This window comes from Pteronotus mesoamericanus, unplaced genomic scaffold (genome assembly GCF_021234165.1).
Source record: "Pteronotus mesoamericanus isolate MK-2021 breed Mesoamerican mustached bat unplaced genomic scaffold, CSHL_Meso_final contig_468, whole genome shotgun sequence".
Classification (NCBI taxonomy): Eukaryota; Metazoa; Chordata; class Mammalia; order Chiroptera; family Mormoopidae; genus Pteronotus; species Pteronotus mesoamericanus.
The window spans coordinates 1,115,116-1,142,053 of NW_026555176.1; the positions used below are offsets into that span (position 1 = coordinate 1,115,116).

At 36.8% G+C, this 26,938-nt stretch overlaps 1 protein-coding gene across 1 annotated transcript in view; it reads right to left on the reverse strand.

The window, feature by feature from the left end:
* Positions 1 to 428: 428 nt before the first annotated feature.
* The window catches only part of AKAP3 (A-kinase anchoring protein 3), a 32,647-nt gene continuing 6,137 nt past the window's right edge, over positions 429 to 26,938 (reverse strand). The window contains exons 2-3 of the mRNA XM_054577945.1: positions 9,883 to 12,177; positions 429 to 584 (exon numbers count right to left, since the gene is read on the reverse strand). Coding sequence (XP_054433920.1) covers positions 429 to 584; positions 9,883 to 12,177 — 2,451 coding nt within the window. The remainder of the gene's footprint in view (positions 585 to 9,882; positions 12,178 to 26,938) is intronic.

The following is a 26,938-nucleotide window of genomic DNA, read 5'->3' on the forward strand; positions in this document are numbered from 1 at the left end:
CATGGTTATAAAAGGCTGAAATGAGTTGATGAATTATGGCTTCTTATTTTTAGGGAACACTTTAAAGCAGGGGAGCCACAGGTTGTGACACACAGGTTGAATGACCTTTGGCAGGAGCTCTCAGTCCAGCATAATTTTTCTTCTGCTATCAATCTGATTATTTTGCATTCCTGAGATCCCAAGGAAACCATAGACCAGGAGCCCTTGAATTGTAATTTTTTTATTGTATGTCCTTGCTCGCATGGACAGGAAAATCTGCAAAATCCAGTGACTAGCATAAGATGACATGTCTTTGATGTGAGTGGGATGAAGATAATGTTAGGGCTCTGTGAGGATATAGAGAGAGGAGCTGTGGAAGTGAGAAAGGAGGGAAGGGAAAAGGGCTGGGCCCACTGCTGGAAGAGGGGAAAGCAGTGTGTAGGTGCCGATCACAAGTTCACCATCAACCAGTCCAGCAGCTGCAGCCGTGTAACATTCCCCACTGCCTCATCCAGCTGTCGCTCCTTCTCATAGCGCAGCACTGATTGCAGAACCTCACCTACGCTGCGTCCTTTTTCCACAGCGGCAGCTGAGAGCTGAAGTAGCTGTGGGAAGGAAAGAAAGCAGTAGTGAAGGGTCCTGTAAGGTCCTGCTAAGGCTAGAACTTAAGAAACTTCAGCAAAACAGACTCTAATTAAATGTCGAAAAAACTTCCTTAATTGTAAAGTCTGCTGGCCTGTTTGGTAGAAGAAATTTGGTTATATCACCCTTGATTTAAAGAAGAGTTGTTAAAATCCATCTTTCCACGATATGGAAAATATGATTTCCCACTAAGTAAAACCTTCCTGTTTCCAGTGGCTGTTTGGTCAATGGTGTTCTTGCTTTCTAAGAATTCTAGTGTTCTTAAATTCACTGTGATATCATCAGACAGCCCCCATCACTGTGCCAAGATCAACAAGGGCAGCAGAGAAATATGTCAAAGGACAAAGGTGGATGCTGTCCCAAGCTCCACAGGTCAGGGAGCAGCAATCCAGTTCAAAGATCCATTCAACCCCCTTGAAAACGTTCCCTGAAGAGGTGAAGAGACTTGTAATACAGTGCTAGAAATTAGCAGAGGTAAAATTCATACCCATGTCTCTGAACCTGATGTTTAGTTTTTTCTTCCCAAATATAAAATGAGACCACTTATGCAAAGCAACCATTCTAATACGAACATAGTGGATTGCCATTCATCTGGAATCACAGCAGCAACAAACGAAGGTAACCCAACTTTTATTTTGTGCATCATGCACCTGATTCTAAGATTAAAAAAAAGTCAAAGAACAAATACATGAGCCAAATATCAGGAGTTCTTTCAGAAGAGAAAATTTCCATGTGAGAAACTGATGGACATACAAATACTGTTGACACAAATGGAAATGCAGAAAATCTTGGCAAAAAGAAGATATACAGAAGAACCAAAGGGAAATTTTAGAACTAAAAAAAAAATATCCAAGATGAAAACTTATTAGATGGGCATATAAAGAGAGAGGAGAGTCAGTAAACTTGAGGATAGAAACAAAAGAAATTAGCCACATTGAACAATATAGGATTGATTAAATTTATTTCAAAAAATGATTAAAAAATTAAACAGACTTTGGGAGTCTGTATGACAATATTAAAATGTTTTACATTTATGCCATTAGAACCTTAGAAGGTGACAGGGAAAAGGGTGCTACAGAAAAAAATGCTTGAAGAAACAATGGATGAGAGCTTCCCTAATTTGCCACAAGACATAACAAACTCAAGAAGCTCAGTGGACCTAAAATAAGATAAACCAAAAGAAATTCACTTGAAGACTTGTTATAATCAAATTGCTTGAAAAAATGAAAAGCAACCATAGAGAAATGGCACATTATATGGGAATTAAATTATAATTTGAGTGACAACAGATTTTGCATGAGAAATCACAGAAGCCAGAAGGATATGGCACTAAATGAAAAGAACTGTCAAACAAGAATTCTATATTCAGCAAAAATATACTGCAGAAATAAAGGCTAAATATAGAAAATTTCAGATTAAAGAAAACTAAGAATTCATTGTCAAAAAATGTGTTCTAGTTCTTAAGACAAAAGGATGGAGGAAAAACAGAAATAGTAAAAATCTCAGTATAAAAATAAACTATTCTCAGTTCTTTCAAATGTGTTTTATGATTGAAAGCAAATATAACATTGTCTAAAAGTTTTCTAATGTATGTAGATTAATACATGAAAACCACAATATAGAAGGGAACATAAAGGGGCCTGAATGATGTCTACATTCCAGTTTAAGTGTTAACTATTTATCCTACATAGACTCTGAAAAGTTAAATATGTATATTGTAACTCCTAGAAAAACCACTAAAAAAACTACACAAAGAGATATAGTAAAAAATACAATAGATAAAAATGGAATACTAAAAAAAATGTTTCAACAATCTGAAAGGAGGCAATAAAGAGAAAAATAGGAAGGAGAAAAAAGAGAGAATAAATAGCACTAATGTTAAAATAGTAGACCTAAATTCAAACATATCAATGATTTTACTAAATGTAAATGGTCTAAACACACCAATTGTCAGAATGAATAAAATATATGACCCAATTATACTTTGCCTACAAAGAAAGAAACCTCACTTCAAATGATATGGGTAGGTTAAAAGTAAAATTATAAAGATGTACCATGAAAAAACACCAGTCAAAAGAAAGCTTGAACCTCAACATTCACGGTCAATTGAGTTTTTTATAAAGGGATTTTATAAAAGAAAAAATAATTCAAAAGGGCCAGTTATCTATTTATATTTCTAGCAAAATATGTTGAGACAGCTGCAAAAGAATGAGACCCCTACCTCATATCATACATAAATATGAACTCAAAATGAGTCACAGACCTAAATATAAGAACTGAAAGAATCAAATATTTTGAAATAAAAAAATTTTTTCATAACTTCATGGTAGGTCAGTGTTTCTCAATCTGACAATACTGATCTTATGGACCAGATTATTCTTTGTTATGGGATTGTCCTGTCCATTGTAGAGTTCAGCAGCATCCTCGGCCTCTACCCGGTTCACTCCAGTAGCAACCCCCCTTCCTCCTAGTTTTGACAGCAATATATATCTCCAGACAGTACCAAATGCTTCTTGGGGGCAAAACTGCCTACTGTTGAGAACCATGGAGTTATACAAATATATAACATCAAAAACACAAGCAACAAAAGCAAAGAGTAATAAATTAAATCTCATCATTAGAACTTTTGCTCTTCCGTTGGGAAATGCGCGGCCTGGTTTCAGAAGCTGTAACCTTGCCGACACGCTGGAGGGACCCAAGGCTGGAGATAATCAGGAGGTCTTGGAGAAAGAGGTTCCTGAGGAGACTTGGCCTGTCCCCCCTGGCAGGGGCATAGCCCCTGCCTCTCTGCTTTGCCATGGCTGGTCAATTAGCCCATGATGGGTGAGGGACCTCGCGCTGAGATTTTCAACCTAAGACAGGCGTTGGCCCGATTTTGGCAGCAGATGAGAAATTGGGGGACATGGAGAAGGGACGAAAACGCCCCCACACCCCTCGGCTTGGCTTGGACATGGCCAGAGTCCTCAGTGCAGCCGAGAAGCAGTCTCCTTATCTCTTGGTGGTTCCTTCCTGCGCCTGGCTCAGGCTTGAAACAATGCGGGGGGCGGGGGGGGGGCGGGGGAACGGCCCTAAATCAGATCTGGCGGATCCCGGGTAATCAGGCCTGAAAATAAATTCTATAGAGTGTGCTCTGTTCCTCCCTCAAATCTCTGGTCAGCTCATGTTGCGAAGGGCATTCATATTATTTACATCCCTTTCCTCGTCAAGACATTTGCTTTATTTACACCTTTTACCCTATATCTTTAAGACACCTTTAAGTCTACTTCCCCCTTATCGATAGTCTCTATTGTTGATTCTTGTTCCCTCTCAGACCCATGTAAATCACTTATTTCCTGTCACTTGTTTTCCTAAAGGTATCTATTCTCTGTGAAACCTATCTTGAGAATGTAATGAGTATCCACATGATTTCCTGTTATACCTCACTGGTAAGATTTTCAGTAAAAGCCTTGGAAGAAGGGGCAACGGGGCCTTTCCCATTAGGGGGATGTGCCACGGCCGACCCCAGGACAGGCTCTGTGGGTTTCAGAGCCCTGCTCCCACCTCAGCTGGACCCAGACGGTTTCCCTCCCTCAGGTTTCAGGGAGCGCTGCACTCTCTGCCGCGCTCCCCCAGGGTGGCAAGTCCCCTATAGCCGGCAGGGCAGTGCGATGCTCTTCAAAAGATTTCATTAAGTAAAAAAAGAAGCCACATACTGAGACAAAATATTTGCAAATAATATAAGATAAAGAACCTATATCCAGAATATATATAAAGAATACTTGTAACTTTATAACAAGAAGAAAACAACCTAGTCAAAACACGGTCAAAATATTTCCATAGACAATTCACCAAAAAAACATACACCAATGTCTAATTAGCACATAAGAAGATGTTCAAATCCTTAGACAATTTTAATGTGTGTATGTCAAATTAAATCCACCACCAGATACTACCATAATAGCTATAATAAATGTTGATGAGGATGTGGAGAGACTGAAGCCTACATAAACTGTTGGTGGGAATGTAAAATGGTACAACTATTTTTTGAAAACAGTTTGGCAGTTTTTAAAGATATGCTTACCATAAGGTTCACCAATTTAACTCCTTGTTGTCCAAGAGAAATGAAAATGTATGTGCCCACAAAGATTTGTATGTGAATGTTCATAGTAGCATTATTCATGACAGCAAAAAAGTAAAAACAATCCAAATGTCCTTTAATTGGTGAATGAATAAACAAAATGTAGTATATCCAACATAATGAAACACTATTCAGCAATAAAAAGGAATGAACTACTGGTACATACTCCATCATAGATAAACCTCAAAAAAATTATGCTAAGTGTGAATGGCCAGATGTAAGGCTATGTATTTTATGGCTCCATTCTGTAAAATGATGGCAAGGTAAATCTGTGATAGAAATCAGGTAAATGGTTGTCTGAGGCTAGGAGTGCAACTTAAGAAACATATCCTAGAAAATTCTGAGATAGAGAAATACAGTCTCTAGTCATATCAGATATTAAAACATATTATAGATTATCAGTAATTAAAATGATATGCTAATTTAAATAGTATGAAAATAGTATATATAGTCAAACAATTCAGTGAAACAGAACAGAAAGTTTTCAAAAAGAACCAAAGGTTGTTAGCCATCTGGGAAAAAAAAAAGATATTGCATCTCTACCTCATATATTGTATAAAAATGAATTAAAAATGGACCAAAGTCTTAAATTTTTTTTAGAAAGCATACATATTCATGGGCACTTAGGCTATTTCCAGCGCTTGGCTATTGTATATAGCACTGCTATGAACATTGGGGTGCATAAGTTCTTTTAACCAGAGTTTCAGGATTCTTAGGGTATACTCCCAGCAGTGGAATCACTGGGTCAAAAGGCAGTTCCATTTTTAGTTTTTTGAGTAAATTCTATACTGTGTTCCACAGTGGCTGCACCAGTCTGCATTCCCACCAACAGTGTATTACGGTTCCCTTTTTTCCACATCCTCACTAGCACTTATTGTTTGTTCATTTGCTTATGATGGCCATTCTGACTGGTGTGAGGTGGTATCTCACTGTGGTTTTAATCTACATCTCTGATGGCTAGTGATGCTGAGCATCCTTTTGTATGTCTACGGGCCCTCATATGTCCTCCTTGGAGAGGTGTTTATTCAGGTCTTTTGCCCATTTTTTAATTGGATTGTTTGACTTCCTGGTGTGGGGTCATGTGAGTTCTTTATATAGTTTGAAGATCAAACCCTTGTCTGAGGTATCATTGGCAAATATGTTCTCCCATACAGTCAGTTCCCTTTTCATTTTGATGATAGCTTCTCTAGTCATGCAGAACCTTTTAAATTTGCCCTAGAATGTATATTGGCAAAAATATTGCTGCATGGGATATCTGAAATTTTACTGCCTATGTTATCCTCTAGGACTTTTATGGTGTCATGACTTATATTTAAGTCTTTTATCCATTTTGAGTTTATTCTGGTGTATGGTGTAAGTTGGTGGGTCCAAATGCCCATAAGCAAATGAGTGGATCAAAAAACTGTGGTACAATTACACAATGGAAAACTATGCAGCAGAAAGAAAGAAGCAACTCTTACCTTTCATAACAGCATGGATGGAATTGGAGAATATTATGTTAAGTGAAATAAGCTATCCAGTGAAAGACAAACACCATATGATCTCACTTACAAGAGGAACCTAATGAACAAAATAAACTAACAAGCAAAATAGAACCAGAGGCATAGAAACAAGGAACAAACTGACAGCAACCAGAGGGGAGAGGGAGGGAGATAAGGAAAGAAAGAAGGGGAAGGGACTAGTCAAAGAACATTTATGAATGAGCCATGGACATGGACGACAAGGTGGGGAATGACTGTGGGAGCTGGGGTAGGCTGGGCAGAGGAGGGTGAAGGGGGAAAAATTAGGACAACTGTAAAAGAATAACAGTAAAATATTTAAAAAACATAAGCAGGAAAAGAAAATATGGGAAGGTTTTGTTAATATCTTGGAGTAAAGAATGTCTTCCAAAATATGACACAAAATCCAGGAAAAATAAAAGAAAAAATGTCTTAAGATTTGACTACCAAAACATTTAAAAAAATTCTATATGGCAAAATCAAAATACGAAAAGACAAATGATTAAAAAATGTATTTGATATCACAAAGGCTAATTTCCTTGTATATACAACTCTTACAGATCAATAAGAAAAAGAATAACAACCCAATAGAAAAATGGGTAGGGGGTATAAACAAACAATTCATCCATGAAAAAGAAAATTCAAATGACTCCTAAACTTACAAAAAGATAGTCACCCTCATTCCTAATAAGCCACATATCATGTTTGTCACTTGTTGTTGATTAAAGTATGGGAAATAGGCACTTTAATATTGTTTTAGTAGATGTGCAAATGGGTGCAAGCTCTATGGAAGGCAATTTGGGGATATACATCAAATATAAAAACAGACATTAGCGGTCATCTTGAAATTCCTTTTCTAAGTATTTAGCATGTACAGATACATTATGACTCTATGCACATAGCATTACACTTAGTAGCAAAATACAGGCAACTGAGATGTCCATACATGGAAAAGTGGTTAAATACAGCACCTTCATACAATAAAGTAATACACAGCCATTAAAAAGAACGTGTCAGCTCCATATGTTACAGAGCAGAATATATATATTATACTATAATTTGAGACTTAAAATGAGATATATACATATAAGTACTTACTTGGGTATGCAAATGTATTTCTAAAAGGATAAGCAAGAAATTGATCACATGGTTTTCTCCAGGGAGAGCAATAGGATAGGAGATAAAGATGGAAACAAACCTTAATTTTCACCGTACACCCTTTTGTGCCTTTGGATTTTGAACTATGCACATATTACCTATTCAAAAATGCATACAAATTCATTTAAAGGAACTGGGCTCATGGGTATCCCAGTGTTATTGGGTTCAATCACTTGTGTCAGCGTGAGAGTATTTGTACACATTAATTAAATCTCTTTCAAAAAAATCTAAAATCATTTTTGGGAAGTTTCTTTGATGTATATATTTCATCCAGCTGCTCTTAAAAATAAACTGATATTCAAGGAGCATTGACTCATTGGTTGAAGTTTGGATGTTCTGCTGCCCATCCATTCCATTATTTTCCTTTAATAAAATAGATGATCATCTTTATCTTTACAGTGGGCAAAGATGTATGGTTGTGTGTCTGTGTGTTTAGAAGGACTGCAAGTCTACTGTCCCTACTTTAGATAAATATATTGCAGGCAATTTTAATTCAAAATAATCTAAAACTAGAATGTATTATGTATTATGTATTTTACATGTGATGGGCTTGACTTAAAAGATGGCTATGGAACAAAAGCCTTTTTCACACATTGTACCCAGGAAAGCTATGCTTCTTTTAAGATTTTTTCATCAGTCTAAAGCTTTCATATAGCCCCCTCTGTAAACTGCTATGTACCAAGATAGTTATCCGTTTTACAGACTGGTAGTGACTGAGACTCTTTACAATTTGCAATTTACTCTTAGGGACATTTGTAGGATTGGAACTCCACATTCTGTTCTCTAGCCCAAACTTGGATGTACACACAGACCACCTGGTGATTTTGCTAAATTGCTAAAATGAAGATTAGATGACTGGATCAAAAAACTATGGTACATTTACACAATGGAATACTATGCAGCAGAAAGAAAAAAAGAACTACTAAACTTCGCCACAGCATGGATGGAACTCGAGAGCATTATGCTAAGCGAAATAAGCCAGGGGGTGAAAGACAAATACTATATAATCTCACCTATAAGTGGAACCTAACCAACAATACAAAGACACAAGGAAAATAAGACCAGCAACACTGAAAGGAAAAGAAACCAACAGAGACAAGAGGGAAGGAGGGAGGGGGAGCAGGGGAAAAGGAAGGGAAGGGGAAAGTCAAGGAACATATAGCAAGGACTCATGGACAAAACCAAAGGGGAAGAGTTGAGGGAGGGAGGGAAAGAGGGATGGGACAAGGGAAAGTGGTAGGGGGGAGGCAGAGATAAATGTATTTGAAAAAATAAATTAATTAATTAAAAAAATTCTGATTCAGTAGGCCAGAAGTAGAACCTAAGATCCTAAACTTCTAACAAGCTTCTGGCTGAAATCAATGTCATTCAGAGACCACATTTTGAGTAGCAGTACACATATCATATAGTTTCTTGTTTAGGTTTTGTGTAGCCTAACCTGGATGTTATAAAATTCCATGTCTTCCCAGTCATCAGTAGCCCAGTTGCAGGGTTTACTAACGACACTTATTTAACAGATAAAGTCTCTTCCTCAACATTCTCTGGTTTCTATAATGATCTATCATTTTTATAAATAACACCTGCCTCCCATGCCACCTCTTACTACTTAATTGGTAACTACCATTGTTTTTTTTTATTAGTTGAGACAATAATCAAAAGTCCTAAAGGCGGGGGTGGTATGTGTGTGTGCGGGGGGTAGGGATGGTCTCTATTTCCTAATTCCTCTACAGTAGCATGAAGCAGCAACTCACATACGTGTTCATGCTTTCCAGACTCAAAATCTCCCTTCCGTGAGCAGTTCCAAGGCCTACATTGGGAGGAGCATGGAGTTGGAAGGCACACTTAATTAGTAATAACCATGATAAGTTGATTTCTCATTTGCCTTACCCTTTAGTCTTTTCAATTGATTCAGACCTTAGGGTACGGGTGGAAAAGGCATGTTATTTATCAAATCCTTTCAAATCCCCAATACCTCCTAGACAACCAAATAAAAGAATAATGATAGTTTTGAAAAGCTCGTCCATCTAGAGCATTCATGCCCTCTCCCTAACCCTTCTTAACACATCTCAGGATGCTTCCCCATAGCCCCTTCTCATTCTTTGGGCACTGCTGTTCTATCCAAAATTAAGACTAATCAAACTAAGTGAAGGTACCCAACAAAGGTACCACCAGCCTCATCACCTTCACAAAATTCAGACTTGAAGCCCATGCTTTAATCTGATTCTTTTACCAAGTCTCTTGGAGATTTCGCATCTATGCAATCCGACAAATATGTGCAGAAAAAAAAGTTTTGATTTATCATATACTCCCACATTTCCCCCTTTGATGTGACTATTATTGGAAAAATATAATTTTACTTTTTCCATTATTTCTGCCAAGAGTCATGATCTTCAAATTCTTAGTGTCCCCATTCTATTATTCTTGTAGCTATCTTCCCATTCAGAAAGAAGACAACTTAAAACTCCAATGAATCATTATCTTCCTTACCTTTTCTTGGATTCCTTCGTCATCACCAGCAAAATACAAAATAGGGACATTGAGCTCAGAGGCAGCTACCCATTGAAGTACAGCTTGGAGTTGCTTGTTCTGAGTGGTATCAATTATATTATGATTGCTGACAATCACTTTGGGTGCTGCACACCCTTCAGGGAGCTGTCCTGATATACCTCTCAATTCATTATGGATAGCTTGATAGGTATTTTGCAAGACAGCCTCTGCTGTCCCTGTGCTCTTGACTGGTAAACACTCACATAAACTATCAGCAAAGGCTGAAGTTGTCCTGCTAGCATCACCAGACTTATCATCATCCAGTTTTGCAAAGGGAGAGTCACAGGACTTGGCAATAATGAGACACAGCTTCATCACTGAGTCCATCAGATGTTCCATCATCTTTCCTTTCATGTGGCCATCTAGATGGTTGGCAACCATCTTGCTCAACCCAACAAAGGTACCACCAGCCTCATCACCTTCACTTAGTTTGTTGGGAGAAGGGGATACAGGTCTTTTGAAGAAGTCTTCCTTCATTGGTTGTTCTGGCACCTTGGGTTCAGAGCTACTGTCATTCTTGAAAATGGTCTCACTAAGTAAATTCCGGATAAAGTTGAAAAAAACGCTCATAAGATCCTTCTTTTCTGCTTCTTCTTGGTTGCCTCCCCCATGAGGAGACTTAAGGTTGGTCTCATTAGAAACTACAGGGGACTTATTGGTGGGAAAGTTGGTGCTACTAGCAGCTTCAAGGAAGCTCTGTGCATCCATGCTTCCTCCCTGGGCCAGGTGGTACTGAATTAGAAGTAAGGCAGATACAAGCAGGTCCTTGACCCAGGAGTCTGAATCACACATAAAATTCTCAGGTTTCTCTAGGTGATTCACAGTGGGGCTGAGGTTGCCAGTATCCAGAGGATATCCCAGGGGATATTCTGGTGTAGGGTTATACTGGTCATTGGGAGTTGCAAATGTTACATGCTGGGAACCTGGAGATTTTCCTTCTTTATTCTGACTTTTATGCCACAAGTTCAGTCCTTCTTTGATAAGGTGTTCACCCAAAGTTTCGGCACAAGTCTTCTCTAGTTCACATGGAGGACAGTACATTTTTTCCCTCAATTTACCTTCAGATTTCATTGAAGCAAAATTTACATTTCGGTTTTTAGGGTCACCCATCCCTTTCATGGAGACAAGGGAATAACTCTCTGACATGTCCTTGGTTTTCCTGATATTCTCAGGTTTCTTGGCAAACACTACAGTGTATAGCTTATTCAGCATAGCATCCATGATATCTGTGGCCTTTTGGCTTCCATGAGAGAAGCAGCTTCTTTTCACAGCTGAGACAAAGTCTGTATCAGTCATGAGTGTCCCTGTGACATTGTGGAGGTTCTTCATGAAGGAGTCAATGAGATCTGAGACCACCTCTTTTGCATGCTTGATCAGTACCCTCTTCAGCAGGACGGTGGCAATGGTTGTGTCTTTCACTTGGATTCTCAGTGTCTTCATGATGGAGACCATCATATCAGATACCACACTGTTAGCATAGGTCATGATCTTTTGACTAATAGAAGCTGTAAAGTCATCAGGCCTTTCTTGCCCTCTGAATAACTTCCTCTCCCCAGGTAAGGACCATCTACACCCTTTGGCATCACCTGCATTACGAGATTCAAATACTTCTTTATAGAAGAAAGATTTCTTAGAAGCAGGCTTGTCATCTGGATCCTTTCTTTCCTTGATCTTCAAAGTGGTCTTGTATTTGAAACTTGAGGGACTCTGTAAAGATCCAAAGACTCTGTCACCAGGGTCGGGAACCTTATCTGAGGTAGCATTCTTGGAACATTCAGCAACAGTCTCATTCACCAGCTCTGATGCCACTTTACTCAGGCTTTTGCTGAGTGGGGGCTCATCCCCCATATACAATGACTGATGGACACATTTGTTTTCAGAGCCATCAATTCTTTCATTGATCTCCTTCCGGGCCATGGCAATGACTAAATTTGTGAGGCGGTTAGCATAAAAGGAAACTTCATCTACTGCTCTTTCATTACCAGCTTGGGCACTGGGGCCCTGGAGAGGGTTCTCTCTGTGAGTCACCTCAAAATGAAATCTCCCTGGACTGCCCTTGTTGGAGGTGTTGTAGTAGTCCACGAAGAAACCCTTGCCTGGGTCTCCTGAGTTGGTCATTTCTCCACCAAATGATGATTCTTCGGGCTTGAACCTAACATCTTGGAATTCTGCTGTACTTTTTTCCAGGTCTCTGCGGAGCCAGCTGAGCACTCTGACAGGATCCGTTGAGGCTTCCTTAAAAACAGACAAGGATTCATCCGACTATAACAAAGTAAATATATGGGATATTCAGGACAACTCAAAGATCAGTTACAAAAATGTTACCTTGCTCAAGCCTGAACGACTTCATCATCACAAAAAAAATAACCAACATTTATTGAGTGTTTACTATGTATCAGGAACTGTTCCAAGTATTTTAACTATTATCTCATTTAATATTAATTTCACAGTACACCTAAATGTTAACTCTTTTATTATCCACACTTTACAGAGGAGAAAATTGAAGAACTGAGAGATTTAGTTACTTATCCAAGGTTATAGAGCTAATCATTGATGGAGCAGGAATTCCAGCACAGGCAGTCTGGATCCAGAACCCATGTTCTTGACCACTGCACTGTATTGCATCTAACACATATATCCTTAAGATCTGACAGTCATCAGCTACACAGCTGAGTTAGCATTTGAACTAAATCAGATTTTCTTGTATTAATATTAATTGATATTTTCTATGATCTGTTTTTATTTAGGTCTCTTATTACAAAATAAATTTTTCAAAAAATTATTCAATTCAAGGACAATTGTGCATAATTAATCATAATTAATCACTTTGCCAGACTACACAAGCACAATCTGGACATGCTAAATGGCTTCCAATGGACAAATTACTATAACTTAACAATCTGATTTATGATTGAGGAGTTAGTATCTGTGGACAACTTATTTGTTAAGTGAATACAGATTCTTTGGTGGACACTAGTTGTGATAAACACATGCACAAACTTATATGTTTACATTTTGTTATCTATAATCTTCACTTGAACACAGGTAAAAATAATAATTTTTGTAAAATTGTTCTATTTACTATCAAATGTAAAGAATCATTGTAATTATTGGAGTTATGTCTTCTGGAAATGCCAAGCATTGCCCATCTTTAGAGATTAATTTCATATTTTAATTACCAAGTGACATATAGTTACTAGCTACTATTTGTTAAATACTTATGTTTGCCAGGCATTGTGCTAAATGCTTTACACACATTATTTAATTTAATCTTCATATATACCCTGTAAGGAAGGTATTACTCTTCCAGTTTCACAGATAGAAAAATTGAGGCATAGAGAAGTTAAATAAATTCACTAGCATTTCATAGCTACTGTATGATGGGTGTTAGTATCCAAATCCAGTTCTTACTCTAAAATTGGTGCTCTCTCTCCACTGCTGTGTTTTGAAGACTTGGAAAGAAGAGAAAAGCAGTTGTGCCAGTCCTCTAGAGAGCTGGTTTAAGCTGCTTGGTGGCCCTAGTGCTTGGTTCAAAGTCTTCCTAATTGATTCTAATATGAACAATGGGAAATTTTGGGCTTCAGTGGAAAACTATACATAATTTATAGCATACGCTTTCACACTTTCTGATTATAATTCTCTTGGAGCTATTTTACAATTCTGTAAAGCATAGATAACTGATAGCAATACAATATAATTTTTATCTATGTACACATTAATTCTGACCCAGGAAAGATACACCATAGAAAAGGTGCTTCCATTTGCACATTTGCTTCAATATTCCTGATCTATATATGAATGTTTATTTTTCTTAGATTCTCCATTGAATGACACCAGTTACTTGTTACTGAGGTAAGTAATACCTTTAATATAAGTTTATTTTTATAGATGTATGACAGTCATTTCACCCTTCTCTGAAAATGATATTTTAAATAGTTTTGGAAGTCTTCACAAGATGTCCAACAGATTCACCTAACAGATGTAAATGCCATCATGACGGTAGTGTTCCAGGTGCGCCTTAGCCCCCAGAGGTGAACCCAAAGTGGAAATGGAACTATGCATGTGTTCTGTTTTCCTAATTTCAGTTTTGCTCTCAACTAATTTTGCTTTTCATTTTCACTTTGGTTCCTTTACAGCCAATAATCTGTTAGTGGCAGAAGTGACTGAGAATTTTGTTTTATTTCCTCACCATTTGGTGATTCTTTAAAGAATCATGGTTTATAGAGCTCTATTCCCTGTTGGATGAGACACAACAGAAAATCTGTTTTGATAGTATTTATTGCCTGTCTTAAGTTCAATTCAACTAAGAATTTTATGCCCATTTGGAATGAGAAGACCCTTTCAACCTCGGGACAGGTGAGCTTTGTGTTTCTGTTTTGACTTTTGATGCATGGGCTAAAGTTTATTATTTTTTAATTGATATATTCAGGTGTACAACATAATGATTCAATATTTGTATATATTGCAAAATGACCACTAATAAATCTAGTTAACATATATTGACACACATAGTTCAAATTATTTTTTCTTGTGATGAGAACTTTTAAGATCTACTCTTTTAAGTAGTTTCAAACATAAAATAGATTGTTACTAACTATAGTCATCATGCTGTACATTCTATCCCCAGGACTTAATTATTTTAAAACTGGAAATTTGTACCTTTTAATCATTTTTCACCCATTTTGCTCATCCTTCACCTCTGGCAACTACCAGTTTCCTGAATCTATGACTTCTTTTTTTTCCCCCCTGAAGATTCTACATATAAGCAAGATTATATGGTATTTGTTTTCTTCTCTCTCTGTTATTTAACTTATCATAAAACCCTCAAAGTTCACCCATGTTGTTGCAAATGGCAAAATTTCCTTCTTTTTTATGGCTGAATAATATTCAATTATAGCACATTTTCTTTATCTTTTCATCTAGAGATGAACACTTAAGTTGCTTCCATATGTTGGCTACTGTAAATAATGCTGTACCAAACATAGGGATGCAGATATTGCTTCAAGACAGTAATTTTGTTTCCTTCAGAAACACAAGTGGAATTACTGTTCATATGGTAATTTGTTATTTTAAATAATTTCTTCATATGATTGTGATTAAAATTAAACAAGATTAAATAAGATAATATATACAAAATAACTTGTATACTTAACATGGTTATATAAGATAGATAATACTACTTAAACTTTCAAATAAAGATTAGACTTCAAAAGAGCCAGGAGAAAAGAAAAGCCAAAAAACTTAATTTTTAGAGTAATGCAGTAAGACATAATTAACCAGCTACAGAAGTACTAAAAAATAAAACCTGATCTACTATATGTATGGGGAAGTAGTACTCCAGGTGAAAAGAGAAGTTGTAGAAAAGTGTATGGCTAGAGACGTGTACTGTGATTCACTTCTATCAGACTGGGTAGGAGGTGTGCGGAAACTACTGAGTTTCTGTAATGAATATTTTAAAAAGTTGTTCTTTGGACCCAAAGATCAACAAGCAAAAACTTCCTAATGAACAATATTTAGCTTTAAGAGGAAGTTTGAGAGAGAGAGAGAGAGAAAAAAAAGCTGCCCTTATGCATGGTTGAGAAAGTGACAAAAAAGGTGGTAGAGTCAGAGCAAAGATAGCATTCAAGAGATGGAAAGTTAGGCTCCAGTGTAAATGCTATCCACCAGGAAGACCAACCTGATGGCCTGCCACTGCAGAGGTGATTTAGGGAAGACAAATGATGTTTAAAACAAAATGCTGTATAATGCAATACATAAATAGTGCCTGCGTACAACACAGAGTACAATGCACAGTAGAACACACAATACAAAATATATAAAGGTAAAAGAAATATTTTTGCTTTCCGGAAGCATACAATCTATTGCAGAGACAAAACATGAACATAAATATTATTAAATGCTATGAGATCAATGCTACAATAAAAATAGATATATTTAATGTTAGAAGAGGGATGGCATTTTTTGACTGATAACTAGAGAAAGTGACATTTCAGATGGACTTTTTAGCATTTTAACAGGATGGGCATTCTTGGCAACAAAATGGCACAAGCAAAATCTATTATTTGAGGTAATACTAGTTTTAAATCAGATAGCCCCTGAACTATCAGTGTAACAAAATAGAGACTTGATCACTTTGTTTCGAGAGTGCATTCAATGAGCAGCCTTCACTGCAATGACTCAGGGACCCAGGCTCTGCTTTTGCAAGGTTTCACTCTCTTCTGAGTCTCAGAATCTTTTTTTCAAGCCAGTGTATGGGGAATGACAGAGACTATGATGGACTGGATAGGAAGGCTTTGTGATCCAGGCCTGGAGGTGACAAACATCAATTCTACCCATATTCCACTTTTCTTTGTATTTTGAAAGTTTAATTATAACATGTTTCAGTGTTAGTCACTTTGAGTTCATCTTAATTTAAGTTCATTAAACTTTGTGAATATTTATATTTATGTTTCATCAGCTTTGGGAAATTATCAGCCATTATTTCTTCAAATATTCTCTGTGCCCCTTTCTCTTTCTCTTCTCTAACTGGGACTCCCACAGTGTATATATTTGTTTGCTTGATGGAATATAGGTCCCTTTGGCTCTATATTCACTCTTCTTCAATATTTTTCCTTTCTCTTCCTCAGACTTAATAACTTCCACTTTCCTATCTTAAAGTTTGATGACTCTTTCTTCTGCCTGCTCATATTTGCCTTTAAATCCCACTAGTGCATTTTTTCATTTCCATTATTTCTTTTTGATTATCTGTAGGTTTTGTCTCTTTATTGATATTTTCTTTTTGTTCAGACCATGTTTTCTTTACTTTTCCACATCTTTCCTTTAGTTCTTAGCATCTTTAATACAATGGTTATCATGGTTTTTTCAGATACAGAGTCTGTTGATTTATTTTTTACTTTTTATTTTCTAAAGGAAAAAAGTCTAAATAAAAGGCCAGATTACAGAAAATAAAGTTTCTGCATGGTTACATTTCTTGAGTATGTATAGGAAAGCAGAGGTTTAGCAGGAAAGACACATCAGAACAAAGCAGAGCTGACTGCAAAGATACTATATATCTCACATTCTAAACCATTTTCTGTGAGCCATTAGTCTTCATTTTATTTTTATATGTTGTCTACAAGAGACACCACTTATTTATTTATTTTATTAAATTTTAGTGGGTAATATTGGGTAACAGGGTCATATATGTTTCAAGTGTACAATTCTATGATGCATAATCCATATATTGCATTGTGTGCCCACATCCAAAGTCAAATCCCCTTCCATCACCATATATTTGGCCCTACTTACCATTTACTATCCTCTCACTCCCTTTCCACCATACTGTTGTCTGTGTCTGTGAGTTTTAGTTTTATATCTTGCATATGAGTGAAATTATATGGTTCCTAGCTTTTTATGACTGACATTTCTCCTAGCATAATATTCTTAAGGTCCATCTATGTTGTTGCAAATGGCAGTATTTCATCTTATGGCTTACTAGTATTCCATAGTATGTGTATATACCATATATTCTTCATCTAGTCCTCTATCAATGAACACTTTGGTTGTCTCCATTTCTTGGCCACCATGAATAATATTGCAATGAACATAAGGATGCATATATCTTTGTGAATAAATGTTTTTGAGTTTTTCTGGTAGATACCCAGAAGAGGGATTGCTGGGTCATATGGTAACTCTACTCTTAGTTTTTTTGAGGAACCTCCATACTGTTTTTAATAGTGGCAGTACCGATTTACATTCTCACCGTCAGTGAATGAGGGTCCCTTTTTCTCCACAACCTCTCCAACACTTGTTATTACCTGTCTTGTTGATAACAGCCATTCTAACAGGTGTGAGGTGGTATCTCATTATACTTTTGGGGTGCATTTCTCTAATAGCTAGTGAAGTTGAACTTCACTATATCATCATCACATAAGTTTAACATCATATATGTGATGGTCATTTGTATGTCTTCTTGGGAGAGGTGTCCAAGTCTTCTGCCCATTTTTTCTTTTCTTAAAAATTTATTTATTTTCATTGTTTATGCTACTACAGTTCCCACTTTTCGCCCATCCCCACATTCACCTAGCCCCTTCCTCTCCCCTCCCTAAGTCAATCTAACATAGGCAGTAAAATCTCAGACATCCCACACAGCAATATTTTTGCCAATGTATCTCTTAAGGCACTGGAAGCAAAGGAGAAAATAAACAAATGAGACTCCATCAAATTAAAAAGCTTCTACATAGCTAAAGAAACCATCAGCAAGACGAATAGGGAACCCACTATATGAGAGAACATTTTCACCAATGATACATCTGATAAGGGTTCAATCTCTCTTAAAATATACAAAGAACTAATACGACTCATCACCAGGAAGACAAACAATCAAATTAAGAAATAGGAAAAAGACCTGAATAGACACTTCTCCAAAGAGGACATACACATGGCCTACAGACATATGAAAAAAATGTTCAACATCACTAGTCATCAGAGAAATGCAAACAAAAACCTCAATAAGATACCATCTTACACCTGTCAGAATGGCCACCATCAATAATAAATCAACAAACAAGTATAAGTGAGGATATGGAGAAAAGGGAATGTTGGCCTATTTTTAAATTGGATTGTTTGTTTGGTATTGAGTTTTATGAGTGCTTTATATATTTTGGATAATAACCCTTTGTTGGAGCTGTTATTTGCAAATATCATCTCCCATTCAGCTGGTTGCCTTTTTGTTTTGTTTTTGGTTTCTTTTGCCATGAAGAAACTTTTTAGTGTGATATAGTCTCATTTATTTAGGTTTGCCTTTACTTTCCTTATCTTTGGGGTCAAATTCTATGTAATTTATTGCCTCATATCTTATATTTAGGTCTTTGATCTATTTTGAATTATTTTTTTTACATAGGAACAAGCTGTAACTTAGTTTCATTCTTTTGCATGTGGCCTCTCAATTGTTGCAGCACCATTTATTGAAGAAGATTTCTTTTCTCTGTTGTGTGTTTTTAGCTCCTTTGTCAAAAATTATTTGCCCATGTACCTGTGGTTTTATTTCTGGGCTCTCTATTCTGGGCCATTGGTCTCTGTGTCTGTATTTCTCCCAGTATCATATCTCTGTAGTATAATTTGAAGTCAGGTAGTGAGATACCTCTGGCTTCATTCTTTTTTCTCGGGATTGTTTTGGCTATTCAGCGTCTTTGTGGTTCCATATAAATGTGATGATTTTTTTGTTCTGTTTCTTTAAAAAATGGCATTGGGTGATCCAGCCAAGATGGAGGCATAGGTAGATACATTTTGCATCCTTGCACAACCAAAAGAAGGATAATCACCAATTTAAAAACAAAAAACAATCAGAACTGCCAGGAAATCAAACTGTATAGAAGTCCAACAACCAAGGTGTTAAAGAAGAAACATTCATCCAGACTGGCAGGAGGGATGGAGATGAGCAGCTGAGGGGAAGAGGACATGTGACAAGGTGGCCGCTGGTGGATGCAGGTGGCTGAGGTGGCAGCTGGTGGACTGGGAAGTCCCACATTCACATGTGGATAAGTGGAGAGGAACAACTGGGGAGCAAGAGAAACCATGCAGCCCAGTGTTCCAGCATGGGGAAATAAAGCCTTAAAATCTCTGGCTGTAAAAACCTGTGGAGGTTGCGGGAGAGGGAGAAACTCCCAGTCTCAAAGGAGAGTCTGTTGGAGAGTCACAGGGCCCTAGGATGTACACAAGCCCTCCTCCTCAGGAATCAGCACCTGAAAGGCACAATCCACTTGTGGGAAGCAAGGGAATTGACAGAAAGTGGGGTGAGAGCAGAGTGAGATGCATTGCTCCCTCTCTGACCCCTCCCCCACAGACAGCACCACAACACAGTGAAGAGGGTTGCCTTGCCCTGGTGAATACCTAAGGCTCTTTCCCTTACAATATAATAGGTGTGCTGAGACAAAGAAATACAGCCCAAATGAAAGAACAGGTCAAAACTCCAGAAAAAGATCTAAACGATGACGTGATAGCCATTCTCTAAGATGCAGAGTTCAAAACACTGGCAATCAGGATGCTCACAGAAATTATCCAGTATGGATGCAAAATAAAGGAATAAATGAAGGCTATTCAACGTGAAATAAAGGGAAACATACAGGGAACCAACAGTAAAGGGGAGGAATCTGGGACTCAAATCAATGATTTGGAACAAAAGAAAGAAATAAACACTCAACCAGGACAGAATGAAGAAACAAGAATTTTAAAAAATAAAGAGAAGCTGAGGAACCTCTGGGATAACATTAAATGTTCTAACATCCAAATCATAGGGGTGCCAGAAGGAAAAGAGGAAGAGTAAGAAATTGAAAACTTAATTGAAAAAATAATTTTTCCAATCTAGTGAAGGAACTAGACATGCAAGTTCAGAAAACACAGAGGTTCCCAAATGAAGTTGAACCCAAGGAGGAACACACCAAGACACACCACAATTAAGTTACCCAAGATTAAAGATAAAGAGAGAATCTTAAAAGCAGCAAGAGTAAAGGATACAGTTACCTACAAAGGAGTTCCCATAAGACTATCAGCTGATTTCTCAAAAGAAACCTTTCAGGCAAAAAGGGGCTGGAAATAACTTCAAAGTCATGAAAGGCAAAGACTTACACCCAAGATTACTCTATCCAGCAAAGTTATCATTGAGAACGGAAGGGCAGATAAAGAGCTTCCCAGAGAAGGTAAAGTTAAAGGAGTTCATCATCACCAAGCCCTTATTATAGGAAATGTTAAAGGGATTTATCTAAGAAAACAAGAAGGTCAAAATTATGAACAGTAAAATGACAAGAATCTCACAACTATCAACAACTGAACCTAAAAAATAAAAACTAAGGAAACAACTAAAACAGGAACTGAATCACAGAAATGGAGATCACATGGAGGGTTATCAGTGTGGGGGGGCAGGTAGGGGGAAAAAGGTACAGGGAATAAGAAGCATAAATAGTAGGTACAAAATACGTGGTGGGGGGCGGTGGGTGGTAGTGGTTAAGAATAGTATAGGAAATGAAAAGCTGAAGAACTTACATGTACAACCCATGGACATGAACTAAGGGGAAGAAGATGCTGATGCAAAGGGGTTGCGGGGCAGTGGGGGATAAAGGGGAGAAAAAATGGGACAACTGTAATAGCATAATCAATAAAATGTACTTAAAAATGACATTGGGATTTTGATGGGGATTACATTAAATCTGTATATTGTTTTGGATAATGTGGCCATTTTAACTATGTTGATTCTTCCAATCCATGAACACAGAGTATCTTTCCAATTTCTTTTAATAATGCTTTGTAGTTTTCAGCATATAGGTCCTTCACATCCTTTGTTAAGTTTATTCCTAGATATTTTATTCTTTTGGTTGCAGTTGCAAAAGGAATTTTTTTTCATTTTTTAATAAAGTTTCATTATCGGTATAAAGGAAAGCAATGGATTTTTGTACATTAATTTTATATCCTTCAACCTGACTGTATTTGTTTATTGTTTCTAATTTTTTTTGGTGGAGTCTTAGGGTTTTCAATATAAACAATCACATCATCTGCAAAAACTGACACTTTTACTTCTTCATTCCCTGTGTGGATGCCTTTTATTTCTTCCTCTTGCCTGATTGCTCTGGCTAGGACTTTCAGAACTATGTTGAGTAAGAGTGGTGAGAGTGGGCATCCTTGTCTTCTTCCTGATTTTAGGAAGAAAGCTTTCAGTTTTTCACCATTGAGTATTATTTTGGCCAAGGGTTTGTCATATAAGGCCTTTATTATGTTGAGGTACTTTCCTTCTGTATCCATTTTATGGAGTGTTTTGATCATAAATGGATGTTGTATCTTATCAAATACTTTTTCTGAATCTATTAATAAGTTTGTGCACTTTTACCCTTTGTTTTGTTAATGTTGTGTATTACATTGATTGATTTGCATATGTTGAACCATGCTTTTGCCCCTGGATTGACTCCCACTTGATCATGATTTATTATTTTTTTAATGTATTGTTGTATTCAATTTCCTACTATTTTGTTTAGGATTTTTGCATCCTTATTTATCAGAGATAACGGTCTGTAGTTTTCTTTCTTAATGTTATCTTTGCCAAGTTTTTGTATCAGGGTTATGTTGGCCTCATAAAATGTGTTACAAAGTATTTTCTTTTCTTGAATGTTTTGGAAGAGTTTGAGAAAGATAGGTATCAAATCTTCCTTGAATGTTTGGTAGAATTCACTAGTGAAGTCATCTGTTCCTGGGTTTTTATTTTGGGGGAGGTTTCCTCACTGTTTATGAGTCTACTTTGATTTTTCCATTTCTTCATGATTCAGTCTAGGAAGGTTATATATTTCTAGGAACATATCCATTATTTCAGGATTGAATTTGGTGGCATAGAGTCTTTCATAGTATTTTAGTACAATCTTTTGTATATCTGTGATGTTTGTGGTAACTTCTCTTTCATTTCTGATTTTGTTTATATGAGTCTTTTCTCTTTTTTCCTTAGTGAGTGTAGCCAGACATTTGTCGACTTTATTAAATCTGTTCAAAGAACCAGCTTTTTGTTGTATTTTTTGTAGTCTTTTTGTTCTCTATTTCTTCCAGTTTTGCTCTAATTTTTATTTTTTCCTTTATCCTATTGACTTTGGGTTGCTTTTGTTCTTCTTTAGGAAGTAGTGTTAGGTTGTTTCCCTGGGATTTTTCTTGTTTTTTGTAATAGGCCTGTCATGACACAAACTTCCCTCTTATTACTGCTTTATGGGCATCCCAATAAAATTTGATATGTTGTATTGTCATTCTCATTTGTCTGTAAATATCTTTTGATCTCACATTTTTATTTTTTCTTTGACCCAGTCATTTTTTAGTAGTGTATGTTTATTACCCACGTATTTGTGGGTTTCTTTACTTCCTTTTTGAAGTTGATTTCTTTCTTTTTTTAGAGAGAGGGAAAGGGAGAGATAAAAAGAAGGAGAGAAATATTGATGTGAGAGAGAAACATCAATCTGTTGCCCTTTGTATGTGCCCCAGCCAGGGACTGAACCCATAACCTAGGTATGTGCCCTGACTGGGAATTAAACTCATGACCTGTTGGTTTGTGGGACAACGCTCAACCAACTGGGCCACATTGGCAAGGGCTGCAGTTGATTTCTAATTTCAAAGCATTGTGGCCAGAGAATGTGCTTGGTATAATTTCAATCTTCTGAATTTGTTGAAGCTAGTTTTGTGATCCAAAATATGGTCTATCCTTGAGAATGTTCTTTGAGCACTGGAAAGGAGTGCATAATCTGATATTCTGGGATGAAAAGCTCTGTAAAGATCAATTATATCCATTTGATATAATGTGTCATTTAATGCTGATATTTCTTTTTTTTTTCCTTCTGTGTGGATGATCAATCTAGAGCTGTCCTAGAAATATTAAGATTCCCAACTATGACTGTGTTTTTGTCATTTCTCCCTTTAGTTTTGTTAGTAACTTTACATATTTTGATTTTTTTTCTTCAAATAGGCCATACTTTCCTGTTTCTTTGTATATCTTGTGACTTTTTGTTGAAAACTGGATATTTGAATCTAATGGCTGACTGAAGCTATAAGCTACTAGGTTTATAGATCAGTATGTGTCTGTCATTCAGAAAAGCATTAAATAATTATGTTTTTATACCTCCACATGGTATTAATAACTTAGAATATAAAGTCTCTTAAACTAAAAAAAATCTCTATTCTGATTGGAAAAAGTATTCTTACAGAGCCTAATTCAGAAATATTTTAGGAATCTGAGTTTACATAAGTTAGGTAAATCTTTATTAAGTTAGATGAGTTATGTTAAGTTTAACATAACTTAAACATAGCAAACAAGAGTAGTTAATAAAATAAATGAAAAAGCAGAACAGAAACAGACTCTTAGATACAGAAACACTTTGACACATACCAGATGTGAGGGAGAGTTGGGAGACTGGGTAAAAAAAATGAAGGAATTAAAAAAGTACAAATTCATAGTTACACAATAGTCATGGGGATGTAAAGTACAGCATAGGGAATACAGTCGATAAATAATATTCTGAGAATCAAGATGGCAGAGGAGTGAGTGGACGTCACACTGACTTCCTCCCAAGACCAATCTGGAATTACAACTAAATTGTGGAGAAACCACCTGGAACAAAAAACTTAATAGCAAGAGAGGAGCCTTATAACCTCAGACAGACAGAACAATCAGCTTTAGCACAACCTAACTGGTAAGGAGTGCAGTAGAGACTCGAGAAGGCGGGCAGGGTGCTCATGGGCAGCAGTGCCAGAGGGATATTGAAATGGCCTGTTTGATCTCCCTGAGAAGAATGGGGTCTAAACCATAAGCGGGGATCTCCAGCCTACAGCACCAGAGCCCAAAAAGTACACAATAACAGCCAGCAGCAAAAAGTGGCAGGGTTGCTCTCTGCCCGAGACAGGCAGCTGGAAACACGAAGAGTCTTTTTAAAGGGCCAATGCAAAAATTTTTATTTGCAGCCACTTACCCTGGTCTCTGGCAAAGGTGAGGGAAGAGTGGACAAGAGACACCTGCAGAGAGACTGGGGAAGGGCGATTTGGGGAGAGAACTGAGAGAGTAGCTGGTGGAATCCTGATGCTGACTCCACCTCCACATGGCAGCAGCCATCTGGCTAAGGCAGACCACTCCCCTGAGCAGCAGCAGTAGGAGAGGATACCATAACCTCGCCCTCAGGAGAGACTCTGCCCCATCCTGTGGTGTTTCTGAGCTAGCCTGCTGACTGCAGAGTGACTAGATTAACAGCTGTGGCAGCATGGAGACAGCCACAGACAGTAGATGCCTGGAAGTCTCTTAAAGACTCCTAAGGTCAGACAGAGTCAACATCTGACATCATCAGAGGCAGATCCAGAAAGAAAAAAAAAACCCCAGCTGTCTCCTACACACCACAAAGTCAGGAAATCAAGACAGAAAAATTTAAGAAGCAGAAGCAAAAAAGAAGAGTCTCATAAATAATGGGAAGACAAAGAAACACCCCCAGTCAAAGGGAAAGGAGGAATCCCCAGAAAGAGAACTAAATGAAATAGAGGCAAGTAAACTATCAGATATTGAGTTCAAAACAATGGTTCTAAGGAGGCTCAATGAGCTCAGTCAACTCAGAGAGAATTACAAAAATCTACAGGGAAACTACAAGAATCTTACTGCAAACTATATCAGCATGAAAAAAGATATAGAAACTATCAATAAGAGACAAGAGGAAATGAAGAATACAATTTCTGAATTGAAGAATACAGTAGAAGGAATCAAAAGCAGGCTGATTAAAGCAGAGGAAAGAAAAAGCAAGCTGGAGGACAAGGTAGAATAAAGCTCCCAGAAAGAGGAAGAAAATGACAAAAGACTCAAAAGAATGAAGAGGCATTGAGGGAAAGGCAGGATAACCTGAAATGTAATAGTATTCATTTAATAGGAATACCAGAAGGAGAAGAAGATGAGGAAGGGATAGAGAACCTGTTTGAAAAAGTAATGATGGAAAACTTCCCTAATTTGAAGAGAGTAAAAGTCACACAAGTCCAGGAAGCACAGATGGTCCCAATCAAGAGGAATGCAAAGAGGCCCACTCCAAGACACATCACAATTAAAATGGCAAATATCAAAGACAAACAGAGAATCCTAAAGGCAGCAAGGAAGAGAGATAGTAACATACAAGGGAGCCCTGGTACAGCTTGCACCTGACTTCTCAACAAAAATGTTACATGCCAGAAGGCAATGGCAAGAAATATTCCAAGGAATGAAAAGCAAAGGCCTGCAACCAAGACTGCTCTACCCAGCAAGGTTCTCCATTAAAATGGAAGGCGAAATAAGGAATTTCCCAGTCAAAAGAAGGCTAAAAGAATACATCTCCACCAAACCAGCATTGCAAAATATGCTAAAGGGACTGCTTTAAGAAGATAAAGAGTCTATGAATACCCATTTCCTTTCACAGTCACCAATACTTGATATTACCAGTATTTTTAATACTTATTAATCTGATTGTGACAACGATGTGTTATTTTCATTGTTACTTTATTATTTGTTTAAACTAAACCTGCTTTTGTATATTTCTTGCCTATTTCTATTATTTTTAAAAAGCTTTAAATGACTTTTTGGTATTGTTTATCCATTTTTTGATTTAATATTTGTATAATTTTTCCCTAAAAAAAATTAACCTTTTTTTAGATGTGTGGAAAATACCTTCCAATTCTATTACTTGTCCTTTAACTTTCTTTATATGTATATTATATAGTCTTAATTGTTTAATATAGTCATATTGTCAATATTTTACTTTATAGCTTCTGGGTTTGAAGATTTTACTTCGGGGTAAGAAAAATATTAGTTTGTATTTTCTCCTAAAACTCCTTAGATTTTACATATTGGTTTTTAACTCACCTGAATATTTTTTTGTATAATGTGTGAAATAGGGCTCTATGTTTGTTTTATTTCAAGTAAGGGTGGTCCATGCACTTTATTTGTTGGGTAAGCCTTATTTTCCCCATTGATTTGAAATACCAATTTAATCATATATTACATTGTTAGATATATGCATTTGTTTCTAAACTGCTGAATTTATTTCATTGATACTTGATTATTTATGTGCTAGTATCATGTTGTTTTAAACACTGAGACTTTATAATGAATTTAAGTTTTTTAATATATATAATGGATTTTGACATTAAAAATAAATAAATAAATAAATAAATAAAATCTGTATTAAAAAAGAAAAAGAAAGAAGGAGCTCTTACTTTTTGCGACAACATGGATGGAACTGGAGAATATTATGCTCAGTGACATAAGCCAGCCAGTGAAAGACAAATACCATACACTCTCACCTGTAAGTAGAATCTATTCAACAAAATAAACTAATGAACAAAATAAACCATAAGCAGGGAAACATGGAGCACATTGAAAGTGACCAGAGGGGATGGGGAAAGAGGACAACGGTGGAAAGAAGGGGAAGGGACTGGACAAAGAACATGTATGAATGATTCATGGACATCAACAACAGTGTGGGAATTGACTGCAGGAAAG